At 37.5% G+C, this 22151-nt stretch overlaps 6 protein-coding genes across 7 annotated transcripts; 2 read left to right on the top strand and 4 right to left on the bottom strand.

Moving 5' to 3' along the window:
• Positions 1–298: 298 nt before the first annotated feature.
• Positions 299–1761, bottom strand: LOC116159059 (putative nuclease HARBI1). 2 transcript variants are annotated; one of them, XM_031471953.1, is made up of 3 exons: positions 1144–1761; positions 1075–1092; positions 299–1023 (listed from the first exon to the last, which is right to left on the bottom strand). In XM_031471953.1, the coding sequence occupies exons 1-3, from the start codon at positions 1256–1258 to the stop codon at positions 347–349; spliced, it is 810 nt and encodes a 269-aa protein (XP_031327813.1). In that variant the 5' UTR covers positions 1259–1761; the 3' UTR covers positions 299–346. The 2 variants fall into 2 exon arrangements, with proteins under 2 accessions (XP_031327813.1, XP_031327812.1); XM_031471952.1 differs by having other exon boundaries at positions 299–1092; positions 1144–1380; positions 1433–1761.
• A 10455-nt stretch (positions 1762–12216) lies between these two features.
• Positions 12217–13218, top strand: LOC116174179 (zinc finger MYM-type protein 6-like). Its single transcript, XM_031492089.1, has one exon. The coding sequence runs from the start codon at positions 12217–12219 to the stop codon at positions 13216–13218; it is 1002 nt and encodes a 333-aa protein (XP_031347949.1).
• Positions 13219–13372: 154 nt separating this feature from the next.
• On the top strand, positions 13373–14382 carry LOC116174114. The gene is made up of 3 exons (XM_031491966.1): positions 13373–13410; positions 13481–13766; positions 13825–14382. The coding sequence occupies exons 1-3, from the start codon at positions 13373–13375 to the stop codon at positions 14365–14367; spliced, it is 867 nt and encodes a 288-aa protein (XP_031347826.1). The 3' UTR covers positions 14368–14382.
• Positions 14380–15952, bottom strand: LOC116159229 (protein ALP1-like). The gene is made up of 3 exons (XM_031472177.1): positions 15441–15952; positions 15242–15389; positions 14380–15184 (listed from the first exon to the last, which is right to left on the bottom strand). Exons 1-3 carry the CDS (start codon positions 15743–15745, stop codon positions 14411–14413), a joined length of 1227 nt encoding a protein of 408 aa, XP_031328037.1. The 5' UTR covers positions 15746–15952; the 3' UTR covers positions 14380–14410.
• Positions 15953–16889: 937 nt separating this feature from the next.
• LOC116174037 lies at positions 16890–18534 on the bottom strand. The gene is made up of 3 exons (XM_031491846.1): positions 18317–18534; positions 17880–18007; positions 16890–17581 (listed from the first exon to the last, which is right to left on the bottom strand). The coding sequence occupies exons 1-3, from the start codon at positions 18532–18534 to the stop codon at positions 16890–16892; spliced, it is 1038 nt and encodes a 345-aa protein (XP_031347706.1).
• Positions 18312–21005, bottom strand: LOC116158947 (zinc finger MYM-type protein 1-like). The gene is made up of 2 exons (XM_031471824.1): positions 20730–21005; positions 18312–20618 (listed from the first exon to the last, which is right to left on the bottom strand). The coding sequence occupies exons 1-2, from the start codon at positions 20860–20862 to the stop codon at positions 18802–18804; spliced, it is 1950 nt and encodes a 649-aa protein (XP_031327684.1). The 5' UTR covers positions 20863–21005; the 3' UTR covers positions 18312–18801.
• Positions 21006–22151: the final 1146 nt, after the last annotated feature.

The raw sequence follows: 22151 nt of genomic DNA, 5'->3' as shown, positions 1-22151 counted from the left end.
AAAGTTTGATAAGTACCGTGAATTGGCTGCCGATATAAAGGAACGCCAAACAAAGATGGAATCCAAAATAGATCTAATGAATGAGATATTAATGAAAAGCAATGAAATACAGGAAGCCAGAAATAATTTGCTAAAACAATATCTTGAACAAAAAAAATAAATTAGTTAGTTCTTTATTATCTTCAGAATTATCATTTTTTTTAAATTATTCTTTACTGTCATTTGCGAGTACTTAACTTGTAATAAAAGAAAAATTTCAATATCGTTTTATTTATAACAAACTAAACAAAATCGCATTAGGCACAGCACTTACAATCTAATTCACTTTAAATTACTACAAAGTATTTCAGCTTATATAATTAGTAATTAACAGCCTCTTTTCACTTGCCGAGAGATTTTCATCAATTTCTATGTCTTCTTGCTGCTGCCGACTATATAAGTTATCTGGTTCATATGTTAAAATAAAGTTATGCAAAACACATGCAGCACAAACAATATCCGTTACACCTGTTATATCATTAACTTCCAAATATTTCAGGCGTCTAAATTTCCCCTTCAAGCGACCAAAGGCTCGTTCAATGAATGCACGAGATTTTGCATGAATGGTATTATATTTCTTTTGTGATGCTGTAAGATGGCCTGTATCTCGATACGGTGTCATCATCCTTGTAAGTAAAGGGTACGCTGAATCCCCTAAAATATGGCAATTTGAGGGAACAACCTGGTTTAAAACATCTGATAAAGGACTTTCTCTGAACACCCGTGCATCATGTGAACGACCTGTTTGGCCAAGATATATGTCGATAAATTTTAAAGTATGATCACATGTGCCTTGTAACACTATGCTGTGAACGTCCTTCCTATTGTAAAAGTCTGTAGGGTTATTACTAGGTGCCTTTATTTGTATGTGACATCCATCAATAAATCCAACAGTGTTTGGAAAACGATGTACACTATGGACGTATCTTTTGATATCAGTTTGTTCCACAGCTGTCGGCCACTTAATAAAATCATTTCTGCATTCTGTTAATAATTTACAAACTTTGTGAAAAATAAAGTTGACAGTGGACTTACTCAATCCAAACAAATTACCTGCAACAACATACTTCTTAATTAAGAAAAACAATTAAAGTTCGTACTTACCTACTTCTCGATAGGAATCTTTATTTGCCAGAGTCCACAATGTTACATATAACTGCTTATCACCTGGAACTTTCGCACTGTCAAAGTTGCACTTTGTCTTTAAATAGGTATTCATAGAGTGCCTGCAACAGTCAATAATGCTTTACATACCTACTTAAAATGAAAGCTAAGCATAACACACCTGCAAAGTGGTCCCCTTCATTCGAAAATGTTCCAAACATTCAGAGTCATTAAACGCTGCAATTTTTTCAATAAAGTTATGTGATGGCAAACTTAAAGCAGACCTTACACCATATTCTTCTGCAACTGTATCTTCTAAACCAATAACATCATCATTCATATTCGCTGATACTTTTGCAACTACGCTAACGGCTTTTATGTGTTCCTCCAACGGGTTTTCCATCAACATATTAAACACAAATTCATCCATAATTATTAGGTTAGAATTTTGTAAACAAAAGTATAAGCATGGTGGTGGATGCCGTCCAAGAAATTGCAAGCGATTACTAGCAGCAGGTCATCATAGATGTCGTAGCGCACAATCGTGATTACTGCTCCTGAACACAAGCAATACTTCCATGTTTGAACTTCAAAATGTCAGTCTTACTACGCTGCCAACCTAAAACTTAACGGCATAAAAAGTGTTCCCAACATAAAACATGTTAGTTCTAATGTTTCCTATAGTTTCTGATAATGATTTTTTTAATTAAATTAAAGCACCGAAATAGAAAAAATAGTATGAAAAACGCGTGTTACAATGCTTGATTGTAATAGTCCTATCTCGCGGACACTCGTGGCTACGCTTCGCGTCGCCACTCGTGCCACAAGATAGTCGTATTACAATAGGTCGCATTGTAACACTTGTCTTTCAATATACTATTTTGATTTAAAAGACCTTACTTTACAAACGACAAAAATTGAGAGAGATATTTCCGGAAACGTGGTGAAATGGCCAGAAATCAGTTGTGTACATGCAGACTATGAAAACCCCAACATTATAAAAGCAGGTTACAAGCTACAAGAAGATTACTTTTTAATTAATATAAAAGATAAATGTAGAAAAAAGTTACAAGACATGTCAAACTTCAAGTTGAAGAAATTGCGTGAAGATTTAATACCCATTAGTAAATACAAGTACGACTGCATTACGTATTTTTGTGAGAAAAATACAATTACCAAAGAATATCAAGATTTCTTCGGAAATTTACCACATACCGCCGAATAGCTTGGATTTTTAATGCTTATAAGGAATTTTGTATTTGGCATTTATTTATTTGTAATTGCATCAGTTTTTTTATAACTTAAGCTCCTTGGGCAAATATTTCTTTAAATAAACTTTGTTTATGAATGAGATCATTATTACGCAGTTGAAATCATTTCAGTGTAGTATTGATTTTGCCATATTGTCAGATCCAAACCATATTTTGCATACTGATGAAGGCACCTCTTGAGAAGAACCCTAATGATTTGCAAGCAAATCGGTTGCCTGCTAAACACAATTTTTGGCACTTTTTAGGGAAGGGAATACACTTTCAGCTGCACCACTAATTCGGTTACACGGGATTTTTCATAATAACTTTCTTAGTTAACCATAACGGTATCCTAAGTCCCTATTAATTAGTATGTAAATAATCCTAAGTCCATTAAAGACGACTTAGGATACTTCAGTACTAAGAGAGTTTGTTTTATAGTAGCTTATGTCCACCTTCTTATTTATTTTACAAATTGGGTAAATAGAAATTTACAGAATTATTAGAACAATCAAAGCAAAACTAATCCTAAATTTTCATGTTTGAACAATGATTACAGTGAAACTCACGAAGTATCGAATTCTTTACATCCGTTTATTGGAGAATAGAGGACACTGGACTTAGGATAGTCTTATCCTAAACCGACGATATGTTGGGCGCAGAGCCCGAAAACGGCCAATGGTCGTTTTTTTGCTCAAACTTAGGATTGAACTATTTAAAATAACCAAAGCTCGAATTCTAATTCAATTTCAGGCCTAAAGCAGCCAAACCTAAGATTGAGTAATTAGGAAATAACTACAGCTAACACACATTTTTAGTGCCTCAATAGAAATTCAGTAACATTCAAAATCTTTGGAGAGGCAACCCATAAATATAACGTAACGCACTTATTTCGAAATTTTGATCCTCACCCCGTCCCTCTATGTAACAGTTTTGCCAACCTCCCTCCTAAAACTACATTAACACTTTAAAAATCAACCCCTCTTTTTTATGTACAAAAATTTTTTATTTTGATTTCATTCAAAAATTTTATTTTAGCTTCGAACATGTCAGCAAGTACATTTATGACTGCGCTGCGGTGAACTCTGTTCCATTGTCACATTGGAGGATGTAAGGAGAACCTATTATACAATAGTTATTTATATAACAAGAGCGCGAAGTTCAATTTCGCGCATTGAGACTGAAGGTATTTTGACGAGGCGAAGCCGAGTCAAAATATCAGTCAAAAGCGTGAAATAACTTCGCGCTAGCGTTATATACAATATTTTTTCTACAACTGAACCGATTGTTAATTAAATTTGCTGTTTAAGTTCAACTTTGTCACGTGCGCGAAATACTTTTTTTCACTGTTGACGATTTCGCGCACGTTGTCAATAGCAACCTTACTTATTAATTAATAATTTTGTTAGATGGTCCTGAAAAATAAATGTATAGTCTCCCTCTGGACAGCTGGTTCTGTTTGCATATCTATAAGATCCACCTGCCCTCTTGAGTTCATGTTGTTGCTCAAACTTGGTCTACGTTATCTACGTCACCATCAATGGTTAAAATGTCATATCTACCTCACACTGACACTGGAACCGAATTTATTAAACTTTGGTCGTTTATTAATTAGATAAGTATCAAATTATCTCACAGCAAATCTACCACCGTTTTGTACCCCTATCAGGTGAGGACCTCCTATTTGGCGGCTTGGATGAGTGGTGCGGCCATGTCCCCAATTATGGCCAATGTATTACACCTGCTTGACTATGTGCCACCCACCACCACGCTAGAACCGCTACTGCGTAGAGCGGTAGCCTCTTGTTTTGTGTGGTTTATGGGGGTGAGCATCGAAACACGCATGGCATGCGGACAGACCTTGGTGGGACCACGTGGCTCTGACCCAGATGCCGCTGACACGCTACATGCGTTAGCTCAAAATATAACACCCGTGACCTGGAATCCACTGGTAATAGACAACATCCTGGCTGTCCGCCTCCGGGAATGGGACATATGCGCCCCATCACCAAAGGCTGACTTCAGCCACGAGGTCCGGCTCAACGGAACAAATAACCAACAAGGATGGTGGTCTGTACTGGGTTCCTCCGATTATGCGGCACGGGCCTCATCTGGTGCACCCTACATGCTTGCAGAGTATGGTGTGTTCGGGGCTAACGTCATAGCACAATACCTAAGGCCTGCATTAATACTCATCCTCCTATCGCAGACCGTCCGTCTTGGGCTAGGGGTACTGCTCCCATCCAAGCCGCCCCAACACCATTACCAGGCGCCATCTACCTCCAGGTATTAGCCACGTTCCAGCCGTGTTCAATAATGACATATGATGCTGACATGGCTACCATTATGGCCCCTGCCTTGGTGGGGAACGAGCTGGCTGCCAACAATAGGATGGCCCTCAGACTCGTAAAAGGCACACAGTTCCAAACAGCCGGGCTGTCTTTCGGCCTCTACTCGATGGCCACCTCCACCTCCATGGACGCCATGGACTTTGAGGCACCCCCAGGGCTGGCTATGCCCCCAACTCCCTCCGAGCTTCCGCCTGTCATTACCGACGCGGCTGAAACGTCGGTCCCTCTTTAAGCGTACTGCTCGCTGGCCCCGCTTGGGCAGTACGCTTTGGTTTGGAGAGTGCGAATTAGCCTACCTAGGGGCGGAACATTCCCCGCGCACTCAAACGCCGGCCCAGGTCTACCTCCTATATAGCCGGTTGGCGGCACTGATGCAGAACCACTTCGCATCAGGCCTATCAGGGGGGCATAAGGCCAACCAATTAGGTTTGACTGTTTGGAGACGACCGAAGCTCGAAATTGGAAGGAAATTCGGACTTTGGTCGTTTTAAATAGCCCAATCCTAAGATTGAGCAAAAAAAAAACGACCATTGGCCGTTTTCGAGCTTTGCGCCCAACATATACAACTCTGTGGAGGATCTATTTTTGTCGACCCCGTGGATTTTGACCAAAACATGTCAAAATCGTTATTTATGCACAAAGATTGTCGGGAAAAAGACCAAGATCATTATCTCAATGACCCAACACATGAATTTGAACTTTTTTTGGCGACCTCGTGGATTTTGATCAAAACATGCCAAAATCGTTATTTATGCACCAAGATCGTTGGGAAAAAGACCAAGAGCATTCTCTCAATGACCAAAACATGCATTTTATATATTTTTGGCGACCCCGTGGATTTTGATCAAAACATGTCAAAATCGTTATTTATGCACTGAGATCGTTGGGAAAAAGGCCAAGAGCATTATCTCAATGACCACAACATGAATTTGATCTACTTTTGGCGACCCCGTGGATTTTGATCAAAACATGTCAAAATCGTTATTTATGCACTAAGATCGTTGGGAAAAAGGCCAAGAGCATTATCTTAATGACCAAAACATGAATTTGATCTATTTTTGGCGACTACATGGATTTTGATCAAAACATGTCAAAATCGTTATTTATGCACCAAGATCGTTTGGAAAAAGACCAAGAGCATTCTCTCAATGACCAAAACATGAATTTGATATATTTTGGCGACCCCATGGATTTTGATCAAAACATTTCAAAATCGTTATTTATGCCCCAAGATCGTTGGGAAACAGACCAAGAGCATTATCGGAATGACCAAAACCTCTCGACGTCTGTTTCTATGGCCCCTTGAAAGCTGCCTACAATACAGAGTGCGACAAATGCTTAAAAAACCACCCACATGACAAAATTACTCCATTCGAAGTAGCTGAATTGTTTAGAAATGCCTTCATAAGAATTGCAACTCCAGAAAAAGGAATCAAGGGATTTCAGGTGACAGGAATTAGTCCCTTAAATCCGGAAGTATTTAGCGAAGAAGATTTTGGGCCAGCGCAACTTCACATTATCACTGCTGAGATTAGTGAAATTTCGAATGTTCAAGAACGAGAGAGAACTCCACAAAAAGACAAACATAACACTACAGAAATTCAAATCAGTCACGCATACGAGAAAACTGCAGAAAAGGAAGCACAGAAAAACTGAGAGGAGACATCGTTTTTAGAGATGTTGCCACTGCCTGGACCGTCAACTTCGAAGGTGCCAAAAAGAGCAACCGCCAAGCAGCATTCGGAGATTGTCACCTCAACCCCAAATAAACAAATTTTACAACGGAAAGCGGCAAAGAAACTCAACGCAAAAGCTTCTAGTACATCCATTTTCAAGAGGAAAGTTTTTACTGAATGTGTCGCAAAAAACAACCAAGAGACAGAAAAATCCAAAAAATTAAAATTACCAAGGGGCAACGCAAAAAAGTATACGGTAGACAGTACAGATGAAGAAGATTGCGACGACACGGAAGATGATAAAGATATCAAAGAAAAAGATATATGTTCTGCATGTGGCGAATTCGGGAAAAACAGAGAATTATGGCTCAAGTGTTGCCAATGTACCAATTGGGCACACAAAGCGTGTGCAGACACCGAACAAAAAATATATACTTGTGATTATTGCCTGTAGGTAATTCGCATCGTAAAACCTCTGCTACCATTACCCCAACTGTATGGGGTAATATTGTAACCATACAATGTTTTTTTTGTTTTTTTTTAGAAAAAAGTTTTCTGTTTTCTTTATTTTCGAAAATATATTTATACGTAGAAAAGTCTGATAAGTTTATTCCTATATTTTGGTGGAGATTCCTCATAAACTGAGCTCCAGATTTCTAAAAATGCTTAGAGGGCCACAATTCCCCCGGTCTCCCCTACGTAATGTACATAATAGTGAGGTGAACATGCAAAAAAAGGCAATTTTTATCTATCTCGTCCAAAACGAAAATCATATCGATTAATTAATAATGAATTAATGTGGAAAGTCCCAGTTTTCCAACATCGAAAGATCCGTGCGAGCGACGCAACACTTGAAAATACGCAATTTTTTCGATTTTTGTTTGTGACAAGTAAAGCCCTTAATTGGCTCTTAAGTGTAATAGTTTCCGAGATACAGCATTTCAAAGATTCGTAAATTCTTCAGTTTTATCAACTTTGCGTTTTTTGCAGTTTTTGTTTAATTTACTTATTGTTCACCAAAGAAGTGTTTTCAATGTTGGGGATACTGCACATCAATTTTTGAATTTTACCACTTTGCGAAGGCGATATCTGTAATTTGCTGCTGGGGAGATACAAATGCAGCACATAAATTTATTGGTATAATTACTTCTATTTCCTACATGATAAAGAAATTCAAAGCATCTTCTTCCTCATCAACATTTGACGAAGTACCGCCAACTTAATATTTTTTTCTAACGTTACTGTTCTTTAAAAAATCCTTTTCTATATCGTCTGATGTAGAGATATTTTAAACATACATAAACCGTTGAGGCACCTCCGGGCCCTGGTGCACTGCACCAGTTGCACCCTCTGTTGTTATGTTCCTGCCTAACGGTACTATACAATATAAGCTCAGATTTTCAGAAGATTGGAGGAACTTGCCGGTTCGAGATAAAAAACAAAATCCAATTCCATTTGAGCAGTTGACACTGCTGTATTCAAATAGAATACTTACCAATAAAAATGGAGAAGTTTGACCATTTGCATATCTTAAAAAAACTATTGACAAAGATTATCATGCCTATTATGATAATATTCCCCATGTTTAATGATTTTTGTTTTGTTTTTTATATCCCACAGAAATGTATTTATTTTCAAATAAAAAATTTGTGAGCATTATTATTAGTTTCATTTTTCTTCGTCAAACCCCGTAACTCCTTTTTAACTAATAATAATCGAATTACATAACCTTAATTTGAAAATAATGCCGACACACTAGGTATATTGATATTTACTCAAATATTAGGAAATATGGCACGTTTCTTTTTCGAGAGAAGAGAATCCTTTTTAATATTTAATGTCGGAGTGTGGACGTACAAGGAGATTTCTTTTCCGTAAATAAACATTATTATTATTATTATTATTATTATTATAAAATGTTGTGATGAAACTAATATCCATACTCCAGCAAAAATACTATTTATTACAAAACAAACAAATAAAAATAATACCAGATGATAAAACGTGACATTTTACATGATGCCGCAAAAGACGCTCTCCTACCTCACGTGGTCGTCCCATCGAGCACCTGGTTTTACGGTTCGTCCCGATCTCGTACGAACCAGTGGCGTAACGTCACAGCTCGGTCCTTCCTGACCTGGCATTGCCTCAATGCTGGTGGTAACATCTGAATCTTCTCTGTCGCTGTCATCTTCTTCGGTAACACCGTCGTCATCCTCGTCGTCTTCACATTGTCGCCACAGTTTTAATCGTTCTGGCGGTAACACAGATTGGTATGGTTTCTGTTTCAGTTTGTGTGATGGTACATCCGTTACAACATAACGGTCATTATCCAACACAGCTTTAATCGTATATGGTCCTACGAACTTCTTCAGCATCTTACTGTTTCCTTCGCTGTGACCAGTTCGTTTAATTGCCACGAAATCCCCTTCATTGTACTTGACATGCGGTATCCTGGACTCGTTGTATCTTGCATCGGCTTTCTCTTGTTGGGCTTGAGTGTTTTTGACTACCTCATCTCGTAGGGCGTTCCGATTTTTCATGAATCGCGATAAATCAACATGATCGCTAACATTTTCGTTTAAAACTTGATATGGATGATTATTAAAGCGGAAACCCATCATTACTTCAACAGGAATATGACGTGTTGTCGATTGTAAAGATCCATTAAGTGAAAGTTGTACCTTTGGTAACGCTTCGTGCCATCTCGTTACGTCGTCGACTTCCTTCAAAATGGCTGGCATAATCGTCTTGTACCTTTCGATTTGTCCATTCGCTCTTGGAGTTTGTACTGCCACACGAACCAGTTTTATAGCTTGCTCTTCACAAAAGGTTTCAAATTCTTGACTCGTGAAAGATGTACCTCGATCAGATATTATCCTTTTAGGGGCTCCAAAAATTTTGAATAAGTTTTTCAAAGCTTTTATGGACTCTGCACTATTTGTCGTTTTAGTTGGTTCTAAAAAAATAAATTTTGAAAATCCATCAATTATGCAAAGGATATGGCGATGTCCTTTAGCACTTTTCTCCAGTGGCCCCAAATGGTCAATATGCAGCGTATCCCAAGGTTGCATTCCCTTGTCGATCGAATGTAGAAATCCTTCGTTGACCCGTGACTTATAATTATGCTCTACGCATTTGAGACAGTTTCGTAGACATTTTCTCACAAATTTCGACATATTTTTAAAGTAAAAATACCGCTTCAGCTCCGCGATGGTTTTCTCGGCACCCAAGTGAGATAAGCTTTCATGTATCCGCATTACTACTTCCCTTCTCATGAGCCTCGGGACAACCAATAACAGCTTCTCATTTCGCTCATAAAAAAGTACACCATCTTCAACTTTAAACGTATTAATTGATTCTCCATTTTGTACACGCCTCTTTATGTCACTCAATTCCACATCCTTATTTTGGAAAATTTTGATGTCTCGGTCTTGTGCGTAATCAACCTCATTCACGACATAGCACCTGCTAAGTGCATCGACATGTTGCATTTTTTCTGCTTTACGGTGCTCCACCTCGTAGTTGAACTCTTCCAAACTTAATGCCCAGCGACATATTTTTGGGTTAATCTCTTTTTTCTTAAGAGCCAATTTTAACGCATTACAATCGGTAATTAAGGTGAAATGCTTTCCTAACAATGCGAAATTTCTCTATTGCTTTAACGACGGCCAATAACTCCAACTCGAAGCTGCTGTACTTGCTTTCGCATTCCGAGGTTTTCATGCTATAATAGTGGACTGGATGGAACTGGGTTATCCTCCCGCGAACGTTGCATCAAGACCGCACCGAAGCCCCGGCTGCTGGCGTCGGTGTGTACTTGAGTTTCCAAATCTCTGTCGCATATTTTAAGAACCGGATCTTGGACTAGCCGTGATTTGAGTTCCTCAAAAGCGTCGGCCTCGCATTTACCAAACTTGAATATACTACTTCTGGTGACATCGGTTAATGGTTTCGCGATTGTCGAGAAGCCTTTCACGAATCTTCTGAAATAACTGGCGAGACCCAAAAATGATTTTAACTGCGTCAGCGTTATCGGCAGAGGAAATTTATGAATCGCGTCGGTTTTGTTTTTCCCAGGTTTAATTTGCCCGTTTTCAATGTTGTATCCCAAATACTCTGTGGAGGTCGTTAAGAAGGAGCACTTGTCCAACCTCAACTGCAACTTATGGAGCTGTACTACTCGGCATACCTCTTCCAAAATTTTCATGTTCTCTGCTATCGTTTTGGTTGCAATAAGTAAGTCGTCCATGTAGATTTGCAGCTTTCCGCCTCTCACAAGATCGCTGAAAATGAAGCTCACAAACCGTTGGAATACGGCTGGCGAGTTCACAAATCCAAACGCCATCTTCAGGAACTCGTACTGCCCTCCTGGAACTACAAAAGATGTATATTTTACAGAATTTTGAGCTATGTCAATGTGATAGAACCAGGCCCGTAGCCAGAGGGGGGGCAGGGGTGGCTGAGCCCCCCCCTAGAGACTTTAAGCGCCCCCTTCAATTATGACGTAACTTATAGCACAATCACATTATCACAATACCAGTTGAAATTGAAAAACAATAAGGAGAGATCTACTTTAAAAATATTTGGTTGCTTAAGTAAAGAGGGACAAACGTGACTACAATAATAGAGAATTGTCATAAAATTAAGTAGTTAAAGGCAAGCAGGATAATAGATAATTCCTACATTTTCTTCAAATGTAATATACCTGCAGCGTTGGGTACAAGTATTAGCGACAAATGAGGATTAAATTAAGAGAACCGGTCGTAAATTTGATTTCCAAACACAAACGGCAAGACCGAACCGAGGCGGAACTACGAAAAATTTTAACGTCTCGTATTAGTTACTGGTTGCTGTTCAGTTCAGTCAGCAGTGTTTGAGTGTTTAGGCCGCAGCCGCAGGCGCCGCGAACGAATGGGCTAACGAATATACGATAACCGATACGTCAAGGTCAAATTAATTTATAGAGTCTAGTCAGTAGTCTCGTCTCTGCCGTTATTTAAACGCGCAGTTAACGTCTGTGGTGACATTTTTTGATAGTGCTATATTTGTCTAATTACCTAAGATACAATTTTGTTATTATTGTGAACTATGGATAAGTTTATCATTAGAAAACAAAAAAACACTTCGGGTGAAAACACTTCAAGTGCTTCTTCAACATTTGTATGCGGTGAAAGTGAAAGTTTTCCATCCCAGTTGCCTCCATCATCGACATTACAAAACAAACAGGTACAGGAGCAGTTGCCGTTTCCATCAGATTTAGCTTCTCAAGGTATGGATATTGTTCAACTTTCCTTAGCAATATATCCCAAAGATAAGTTTGGTCGGACTTTTAGGAAAGAATGGTATTCGAAATATAAGTGGCTGGAATACTCGAGTGTTACTGATTCTGCATACTGCTATGCATGTAGGCAGTTTATGATGGGTAGTACTACAAAAGACAATACTTTTGGTACTTGTGGTTTTCGGAACTGGAAGCATGCTCTCGACAATTTCAAAGGTTTAGCAAAGCACAATTCAGCTAAAATTCATATTCAAGCTATGTCAAAATGGGCAGAAAAACAATCTAGGGAGTCTTTGGGAAAATCTGTTTCTACTTTAGTGAATGAAAATGTTCTAGAACGTAATAGGTATTATATCAGTTCCATCGCCGAAATAATACAGCTTCTAGCTACAAATGAACTACCAATGAGGGGTACTTACGATATTGACGAACACGAAGAAAAATCTTTATTTACAAATATATTTAAATTTACATTAAAAAAAGACCAAACACTTTTTGAATGCCACAATCAAATGCCCAAAAATGCCACGTATTTGTCTCCAGAAATACAAAATGATGTCATAGAGGTGTTGGCGGAATGCGTTCGTGATAGCATCATACACGATATTAATAATGCAGATGTTCCATGGTTTACTTTACTTGAAGATGGGACGAAAGATAAAAACAATAGGGAAAATGTAGCAATTGGGATTCGATATGTAAGAGAAGGTAAAGTTTGGGAATCCATACTCTGCATCAAAACTACAGAAGATTTGGACTCCGAGACTTTTACAAACTTGACCTTAAATACTCTCCAAGAATATGGAATAAGTAGCGACCGCCTGCTTAGCCAGTGCTTTGATGGAGCGTCAGTTATGAGTGGAAAGAATGGGGGTGTTCAAGCGCGAATTCAAAAAAAACTAAATCGTTTTATTCCTTATGTCCATTGTTCAAATCATAGGCTTCACTTGGTTTTAATCAAGTCTATTGATATTCCCACAATCAAACAATTTTTCGATCAGTGTACCATGTTGTATCACTTTCTTAAACAAAGTAGCGTAGCCAAGTTATACAAAGGACATGCTTTGAGTCGACTTTTAGAGCAACGTTGGTCAGGCCATTTACATGTGACTAGTGTAATCTGCAATAACTATAAAGAAATCGTAAACTGTCTAAATGAAGCTATTGGTAAGAAAGATTTTCCAGGAGACAAAGTTGCTGCGGCTACTGGTTTGCAAAGAATTGTTACAATGCGCCCATTTAAATTTTGTGCGGTTTTTATGAATAAAGTGTTACATGCTTTGGAACCTGCAGACAAATTATTACAAGCACGCGAAACAGATCTTCGACAATCGGCAAGAATTACCGACTCGCTCATTGAAGTAATTCAAGGGTTTAGGGATGACGCAACGTTTGAAGAAATATGGAAGATTTGTACCAGTGGTGACTATAATACAAATACATCACTGGCTGAAGCCGAACCGGTAGAAAATAAGCGACGCAGAAAAGTTAATTCCGCTCTAAAGGCCGTCTGACACTATGCTAAATTTTGTACAAAATTTTGCAGATTAATTTTCATACAAAATTTTGCATAGTGTCATACGTATTTTGTACAAAAATTTGTTACAAAATTTGTTTGTATAAAATTTTTTAGATCCTGTTCTAAAAAATGCATAAATTTGTTATAAAATGTGCGCGTACGTGATGCGCACGCGGTTCGGCGTTTCGTAGGTGACATATCACATAACCTATCTAATTTAATTTCAATTATTCTCATTTTGGGCGTTTTTGCGAAAGAACGAGAGCGGTTTATTTAGTGCTAAATTACGAATTTGCACAATGTCATGGTCGCGGTCAAAGACATGCATGTTTATATGCAGTAAAATCTGCACAGTATAAAAATAAACATTCTAGACAGAATGCTTTACAGCAAATTCAAGCAGTCTTGCAACCCCTTAAGCCGTCTGTTACCATCAACGATATCAAGTTAAAATTTAACGGACTGAAGAATAATTTTCTCACAGAATACAAGAAGTGGAATCGCAGCCGCCGTAGTGGAGCAGGTGATGAAGATGGTGACGGGGTAAGCAAAACCTTCAATATTATCTAATTTATTGACTAACTATACATTTTTCCTGCAGATTTACAAACCAACAATTTGGTATTTCAACCGAATGTTCTTTTTGTTAGAACATGTCGAAGTGCGGCAAGCCGTGGATAGCTTAATCGCAGAAGATGACACACCGCAGGTAGGCGACGAGGAGATAGTAACATCAGAGTACTATGTGACAGAAGATGGTAGTCTCAACGATATTACTAATACATTGGACACGGGATCGAGTCAAGTTCGCGACTCCCAATTGAATTCACCAAATCTTTCTCGTCCTATTTCACCGGTAAAAGACGTAGATGGTGCTACTCCATCAAAACGACTGCAATTTCAAAAGAAAAGAAAACGAGAAACAATTGAAGATAATGTAATGCGTGAAGCATCTAGTGCCTTAGCATCAATTTCATCAACAATGCAGCAAAGTTTTGTACAAAACGTAGATGAAGATGAGGCATTGGCTCAATTTATAGTGTCGAAGTTAAAACGAATTACTGATACATCCATTCGTTTGCAGACAGAAGAAAAAATTGTACACACACTGTTTGATGCCCTAAAAAAATGTAACAATTTGTAGTATTTATTGTTAATAATAGGCATATGTAAAATAAAAACGAATTTCACAAATTAAAATTGTTTATTGCATTTTGTTGCCAGGGCACCGAACCTGGTGAAGAATTAAAATAACTTCTAAAATGATCACGAATATCTCTTGCTGCAATAGATGTCCGGTTACCACATTGTCGATTTATTTTCGGCAAGTTTTCATTAAATTCTTCAAGTTCAATATATGATTGTGCATTGTCTGTTGCGAGAAAATTGTGTAACACTACACAAGTGAGTGTAATCAACTCTACTTTTTCTGCATCTAAATTAACTGGATTTAACAGAAGACGAAATCGGTTTGCAAGAATTCCAAAGGAATTCTCTATTATTCTCCGAGCACGGGATAACCGATAATTAAAAATTCTGCTATCATTGCCGAGTCCACGATCTGGATAGGGTTTCAATAGGTTCTTTGACAGCGGAAAGGCATCATCGGCAACAATAACATACGGTAAAGCTTCTGTCATTCCTGGTAATACCTCTGGGGCTGGTAGACTCAAAGAATTGTCTTGTAGTGCCCTTGACAAGCTACTATTCTGAAAAACACCCCCATCACTAATTCGTCCATTGACACCTATATTTGCGTAAATGAACTTGTAGTTGGCAGCGGCTAATGCTAATAACACAATGCTATTTGCACCTTTGTAGTTGTAATAATACGAGCCAGCAGATATGGGTGCCCTAAAAGTGATGTGGCGACCATCAAGAGCTCCCACGCAATGAGGAAATTGCCATAATTGATCAAAATCTTGAGAAATTTTTTTCCATTCTTCTGCTGTTCTTGGTGCCTATACCAGGTTTCATATCGTAAAAATTGACAGTATAATATACGGACTATAACTTACTTTTAAATAGATTGGTTTTAATTTCAAGACTATGGCTTGGCACACTTCAGGTATAAAGCGGCTTATCGTAGTTTCATGTATCCTAGTGGTGTACATAAGGGATCGGTATGTCTCGCCTGTTGCTAGGAATCGCAAGGTAACTTCTAATCTAAAATGATAGCACAAGTGAGTGCCTATGATTAATTTTTTAATCACCTACTTGCTTCTGGAAGGGATGCATTCTCGCATTAGTGTATCTTGTTTGCATATTTCATTTGATATCAACGACAGCAAATATTCGAACTGATCGTTAGTTAATCTCAGAAAGTTTGTATATGCATTTGGATCCTCGGGTAAAAGTTCTGTATTTAGCATGTTTAAAACATCACGACCCTCGTTTCGCCTTTGCAGCCAGTTCCTGCTCCAAATTCGAGTACGTTTATTACGCCTTTTTGTTAGAAGACAAGACATAATGACAATGACACTTGCGGCAAGTGCCGAGCTAGCGATTAGATTTCGGTTCATTACAATTACCAGTAGTAGCACAATAGATAATAATATGAAATAATGAAAAATCAAAAAAGTAAATACTAGAAGAGGTTATGTTATTTTTGTTATTTATATGTGTAGGTGTACCACTACCAGATTTATTGACTTAAAAACCCATATTCCCTAGAAAAAAAATGCAAAGCGCAGACGCACTTACTAATTTTTATGATAAATTTTGTACAGTGTCAGACAATATAATTTTGTTAAATAAATTATGGAAGTAAATTTTTTATGATAAAATTCTATTCACAAATTTTACCAAAAATTTAGCATCGTGTCAGACGGCCTTAAAGGACTGTGTCGTTATGGAAACAACTGGTGCTTCGAGAGACTCTTGCAATCTAAAATCTGTATTTTTTTAAGTGTTAGACGTTATGTTGTTAGAACTCAAACGAAGGTTTAGTGAAAATGGTGAACAACATTCACTTCAAGCTGCAGAAAATTTAGAGTATGAAAACATTGGTTACCTTTCCTCAGTAGGAATATCTCTTCCTAGTAAGGAAGAACTTATTGTTGCTAAACAATATTTAAAGACTATTGAAAACCCTAATATTTTTAAAGAAATGTATAATCAAAGACAAGCTTTTGAAAACACGTATAAAATGTTAGCTTCAGTTCGAACCTTTGCTTGCAGTACGGCCTTATGTGAATCTAATTTTTCTTTTTTAACAAGAATTAACAGACCTCAGCGAGTATCGATGACCCATCAAAGACTTTCCAGCCTGGTATTTCTGGCTTTCGAGAAGGAAAGAACCAATTTTATAAATATGATGATATTTTTACGGAAGTTTAATCAGAAGAAAAACAGAAAAATTCAATTATTTTAAAAACTTATGTTTTATGTGCCACTGTGCCAGTCTTATGTATGTATGTGATTTGTGAAAGGCACTTTTTAAAATTGTTTCCATCATAATATTCAGTTGCGTTTTCGTTTACATTTACTTTATTTTATATAATGTATATCATTATAAATTAGGATATTCGGATCAGAGTGGATTAGTTTCAATTATATGTTTATTACACAAATTATAGAGAATTTTCTTAATTTCGAATTTTTTGGTATACCTTAATGTACGCCCCCCTTAAGAACATCATTGCCCCCCTTAAAGCCCAACTCTAGCTACGGGCCTGGAAGAAACCCATTTTTTAAATCGAGTGTTGTTAAATACTGTGCTGATGCCAGCCGATTTATGAGGTCATCAATAACAGGTAGGGGAAAACAGTCTTTTATTACATTTTTATTAAGCTCGCGATAGTCTACACACATTCGTGATTCTCCCGTCTTTTTCTTAACCAACACTACCGGACTTGAATATTCCGAAGAACTAGGTCTAATAATGTTCTTATTTAACAAATCGCGTATAATGTCATCAACGATTTTATGTTCATGATACGCAAGTCGCCGTGGTGCACAACGAACTGGTTTGTCATTTCTTAAATCAATTTTTAATTTTAACACCGATTCACTCGCGTTAGTATTATCACCATTTTTAACACACTCGGTTATTAATCGTTTCACTTGACACTTAACTGCTTCCTCGACACCCGGATTAATGTTCAAATCAATGTCATTATTGTCAACTTGAATGTTCATGATTGAATACACCTCGGCCATCACCTCCTTCTGTTTAAAGAGAATTCCTTTCTCGTTGAATTCCCACTGCACATTTTGAAGGAAATCTCGACCTAACACAACATTAACTGTCATTACCTCATTGGGAACTACAATTGCTTCCACATTATGATTATTCGAGTCTATCTGCAAAACCAAATCGGCCATCGTATTACATGGAACTTTGGCTCCACCTAATCCTGTTAACACACAAGTTTTTTTTCTTTTGCGCAATTCCTGCTGCATCAACAAATTTAACCTTAATTAGATTTTTCTTGTTGCCTGTATCGAATAACGCTTTTAAATTTAAGTTGCCTAACTTCACGTTCTTTTCGTATGGTGATTCGCACGTATTCACAATCATTGCTGTGTTGCCGTCTGTTTCACTTAACATTACGTTTGGGGTGTTTTCCGTTTGATGTGCGTCCTCAGAAGTTCTCATACAAAAACGTGAAATGTGTCCAACCTTATTGCACTTATAACAAATGGGCTGCTTACCTTGGTTGCTGGATGTGGCTACTGGACCCTTCTGTTCCACGATTTGCCTTGAAGTTTGAGAGTCTCGCCTGTCAACGTCCTGTTTATTAAACGATGGTTTTTCTCGTTCATCCCGTTGCCAATTTGCCCTTGAAATACAGAATTAGAAACGCACTTTCCGAGCCTTCAACTGTGCCAATTGTTTGATAATCTCAGTTACTTCAATTTTGTCTGACATTTCATGTTCTATAGAAATCATGGCCAAATGTGACAAACGGTTTTGAGACATTGTCGATCTCAAAAAATTTTTTATCAGTTTTAATTTTGAAAACGATCTCTCTGCAGATGCAACGGAAACGGGTAAAGCCAGTAAAATTCTTAGACCTATTGTTACATTAGGAAAGGAGCCACTCAAACTATTTTCGCAAATGTAGTTTAAAATTTCCAGTGGTTCACACTTGATGGTTTGCTGTCCGGTTACAAAGATCTTCAAAGACTCGAGTTCTTCGCATAACTCTTGTGAATCAATATCCGACTCGCCTGTCCTTGGATCTTGTAAATATTCCTGCAAAACCAACGATTTCTCCTTGATCGCTTCATTAGATAATTCGACAAAGTCGAAAAGTACACTGAATTTTTCCAATTGTTGATGTAATGTATCAAATCGTTCCTCCATGGAACCTATGGCTTTATCAATTAAGACATAATAAAAGTTGGTTCTAAAGTTGGCTTTGGGATCTAATACCGGTTCATCCTGACATTCGTAATCGAACTGACGCTTCTTTTTTCGTTGTCGTACAGTTCTTATATCTGGAAATTCCAAATTTTCCAATTCCACATCGGTTGCTACATTTTTGGCACACTCTACATAATTTTCGAAACTGTCTTCAGATCTTAGGGATTTGAAATATTCTATTAACTGAGATAATGTTTGAACCGCATTTTAAACATTTAATTTTGAACCTTGTAATGTCTTACTAACGATATTTACTTTAGATAATACATCATACCAAATTACTGTGGAACAAATAAATTTGAAAGTACATATTTTTTGGGCAAAGACTTTGGCTTGGTGTTTCGTATCGATGTCGCGACTCGCATCTTCAAGCAATTCAATTAAACTGACGTAAATTTCTCCCAACTGAAATCTCAACGGCTTGATAGCTTCAATACGACTTTCCCATCTTGTCGCACTCACCGATTTCAGGGTCAAGTTAGATACATTCTTCTTTAAAATATCCCACCTGTATGTTGATGACGAGAAAAAAGTATACAACTCTTGAACAAAATTAAAAAACTCAACCACTTCCAAAGTCACTTTAGCGCTATCGTTTACAACAAGATTGAGCGAATGGGCTGTACACGGGATAAATGCGGCTCTTGGATTTTGTTCTAGAATTTTCTTTTGTAAACCTATGTTTTTACCTCGCATATTAGCCCCATTGGCATATCCTTGCCCTCTGAGGTCTGCAATGTCCAACCCTGTATCTAACAACTTTTTGGTAATAAAGTCATACAGCCCTTGACCTGTAGTATTAGTAACGGGATAGAATCCAAGGAAATGTTCCCGAATTTCGACTTTATCGGCTAAGGAAACGAAGCGAATAATTACAGATATTTGCTCGACGTGGCTGCAATCAGGCGTACAATCTAAAATAATAGAATAATATTTCGCTTTCCTGGCTAGTTCAATTATTTGCATCTGGATAGTGTTTGACAGTAAAGAAATTATTTCATTCTGAAATTTATATCCTAAATAATGTGGCAGGCTTTTTTTATTTTTAAATGTCTGAATTTTCTTCAAATGTTCCGACATTACAGGATCAAATTTCGAAATCATTTGTACACATTGCAAAAAGTTTCCATTGTTGTGTGCAAATAATTTAGTAGAGGTTCCTCTGAAGGCTAAACATTGACTAGCCAAAAACTGAATTATTGCAATAAGACGCTCAATAACATTTTGCCAATATTTGACTTGCATCTCAAGTAGACGCTGTTCTTTAGAATCTATAGTTGTTAAATTTAAGAGCCTTTTTTCTAGATCGATCCACTTCTTATAGCTTTCTATGTGCTGTGTACTCTTTTCGTGTCTTGACAAGGTGTTGCTTAAGTGCTTCCAGTCCGAGTATCCTTCGTTTATTAACTTCATCGGCATTTTCGAAAAAAGTTTGCAACAGAAACAGAAGACAGCGTCTTTACTTTTAGAATAAATCAACCAATCTCGGTTCACACACTCGCCATTGGCTAATTTTCTACTATAGTAATTATTTGAAAATCGACCGGATCCAGCGGATCCACTCTTTGGAAAATTTAAATTTCGGATTTGCACGGGTCTATTTTTCACTATAATGTCAATAATATTTGTGCTAAGGGAGGATGGCCAATAAGCAGCATCAGTTAGATCAAGTTGTTCTGGTTCTGGTAATGGTAAGATATCAACATCTTGTTCTTGTTGCATTTCATCTTCAGCTGGTTCAGCAAAATTGTCATCTTCAATAATATCTACACTATCCTGGAGAATCGTATTGCAACTGACTTCGCCTAATGCAACTGATGTTAGTGTTAATCGTTGAATGGTGCTACACTCGCTGTTATCAATATCAATGTTATCATTATCATCGGCATCTGCATCTGAAGGTGGAGATTTTGATTCCAGTCTGGCATTCCCCGATTCCCCCGAAACTACGACATTTGAGGAGGTTGACGCACAACTCATACCACTGGTTTCAGGTTCATTGGTTAAATCAGTACGTTGATAATCTGGCAAAACCACAAAAATAATAATATATCAGCGCACAACACTTATCCGGTTATCTCAACTGATCGTAAAATTATTAAATAAATTTAATTACAGTTATCTTATAATCTTACCTTTTTTCAAGTATTTATGAAGTGAGTGCGACAGTTTTTTCTTTTCTTCATCCTTCTCGAGCTTGCGTTTTAGATACTGTGCACCAGAGAGCCGCTTTGTTTTTCGAATTGTCGTCGCTTGATTTTTATTCATGACAGGTATTCGTATTGAGTAATTAAAGACGTTAACAAGACAGTTTCACATTCACTGTTTAGTCTTTAGTGTTTCAGTAAAGCCTTAAAAGCCACACCCATTCATTTCACTCAAACACGTTACACGTCGCGAGGAATAACGAAAATACGAAATGTTACGGTTAGCGTTAGGAGCACTGTAAGCATAATGTGATGTGATGCAAAAATACTATTTATTACAAAACAAACAAATAAAAATAATACCAGATGATAAAACGTGACATTTTACATGATGCCGCAAAAGACGCTCTCCTCCCTCACGTGGTCGTCCCATCGAGCACCTGGTTTTACGGTTCGTCCCGATCTTGTACGAACCAGTGGCGTAACGTCACAATGTATTATTTTAGTTTTGGTTAATTTTCTCAGAACCTACTTATTTCGTATAAATATGACGCAATTCTTTGGGGAGGAGCTTATCCCTGCCCGTGTACCACCAGATGCAAAAGTGGCGTGGGTGTGAAATATCGCCCGAACTTTGGGTATGGGAAAAGATAGATGATTTTTTGAAACCTATCCCAACGCTTCAGGCGCCGGCTCGTGAAAAGTAACTAAATTTATCTACTGTCTAGTACCATGATAAGCACGTTTGACACGTTCTGTGATTTTAATCTACTTATTTACATTTCATCAGTTAAAACTCACGACTCCCTTCGAATTTCTAAAATTCAAAGCCCAAGTTTCTGAATATCAGAAATTTATTAAAATAAAAGCAACCGTTGTTGTATCTAATAAAATTATTTTCCATTTTTAGATTCAACATTATGTTGATTACTTAGGATTAGTATCTACTTGATAACTCGGTCCTTTCCTTCTCTTCACTGGTCAACAGGCCCTAACAATGTCAGCTAGGCGGTAAAATTGTGTTAAGTCAGCTCTTTCTGTGGACGACCATAGAGTTGGAAACCAATGAAAATTAACGCCTCCATTACTTTCCATCACGAAATAGGCGTCTTAAGTCAACTTAGTATAGCGGCTTAAGAGCCTTGGTGTCAGTTTCATAATCAAGAAAAGTCTCCTTTAACTAAAGTCGACGTTAATGAATAATTAATCTTGCTATTGAAGGCAAACTTCTATGATATTCGTTACAAGCTACGATATCAATATCATTAATGTTTATAATTTCTAACTCAATATTATTTTCCATTTGAAATGGAGGGGTTCGTCCATGACAGCGGTCTTAATTTTGACATAAAGTTGACTTTAGTTAAAGGAGATCTTGAAACTGGCTCTAAGTAATTACGAGTAAATTTG

The sequence above is a fragment of the Photinus pyralis genome, unplaced genomic scaffold, assembly GCF_008802855.1.
Source record: "Photinus pyralis isolate 1611_PpyrPB1 unplaced genomic scaffold, Ppyr1.3 Ppyr1.4_LG1, whole genome shotgun sequence".
NCBI classification, from domain to species: domain Eukaryota; kingdom Metazoa; phylum Arthropoda; class Insecta; order Coleoptera; family Lampyridae; genus Photinus; species Photinus pyralis.
The sequence above is the reverse complement of the archived record's forward strand: the minus strand, read 5'-3'. Positions and strand labels throughout refer to the sequence as shown.

Excerpts from the sequence above, each read along its gene's own strand:
- LOC116159059 (XM_031471952.1), bottom strand. The coding sequence starts at position 1,258 with ATGAATACCTATTTAAAGACAAAGTGCAACTTTGACAGTGCGAAAGTT. Across the intron at positions 1,093-1,143 it reads AGATTCCTATCGAGAAGTAG|GTAATTTGTTTGGATTGAGT; the intron begins GTAAGTACGAAC and ends ATGTTGTTGCAG.
- LOC116174179 (XM_031492089.1), top strand. The coding sequence starts at position 12,217 with ATGCCCAAAAATGCCACGTATTTGTCTCCAGAAATACAAAATGATGTC.
- LOC116174114 (XM_031491966.1), top strand. The coding sequence starts at position 13,373 with ATGTGCGCGTACGTGATGCGCACGCGGTTCGGCGTTTC. Across the intron at positions 13,411-13,480 it reads CGCACGCGGTTCGGCGTTTC|AACGAGAGCGGTTTATTTAG; the intron begins GTAGGTGACATA and ends TTTTTGCGAAAG. Across the intron at positions 13,767-13,824 it reads GTGATGAAGATGGTGACGGG|ATTTACAAACCAACAATTTG; the intron begins GTAAGCAAAACC and ends TTTTTCCTGCAG.
- LOC116159229 (XM_031472177.1), bottom strand. The coding sequence starts at position 15,745 with ATGAACCGAAATCTAATCGCTAGCTCGGCACTTGCCGCAAGTGTCATT. Across the intron at positions 15,390-15,440 it reads TGCATCCCTTCCAGAAGCAA|ATTAGAAGTTACCTTGCGAT; the intron begins GTAGGTGATTAA and ends CTATCATTTTAG. Across the intron at positions 15,185-15,241 it reads TAAAACCAATCTATTTAAAA|GCACCAAGAACAGCAGAAGA; the intron begins GTAAGTTATAGT and ends AACCTGGTATAG.
- LOC116174037 (XM_031491846.1), bottom strand. The coding sequence starts at position 18,534 with ATGGAGGAACGATTTGATACATTACATCAACAATTGGAAAAATTCAGT. Across the intron at positions 18,008-18,316 it reads ACCGGACAGCAAACCATCAA|GGCAAATTGGCAACGGGATG; the intron begins GTGTGAACCACT and ends CTGTATTTCAAG. Across the intron at positions 17,582-17,879 it reads AGCCACATCCAGCAACCAAG|GATTAGGTGGAGCCAAAGTT; the intron begins GTAAGCAGCCCA and ends GTGTGTTAACAG.
- LOC116158947 (XM_031471824.1), bottom strand. The coding sequence starts at position 20,862 with ATGAATAAAAATCAAGCGACGACAATTCGAAAAACAAAGCGGCTCTCT. Across the intron at positions 20,619-20,729 it reads TCATAAATACTTGAAAAAAG|ATTATCAACGTACTGATTTA; the intron begins GTAAGATTATAA and ends TGGTTTTGCCAG.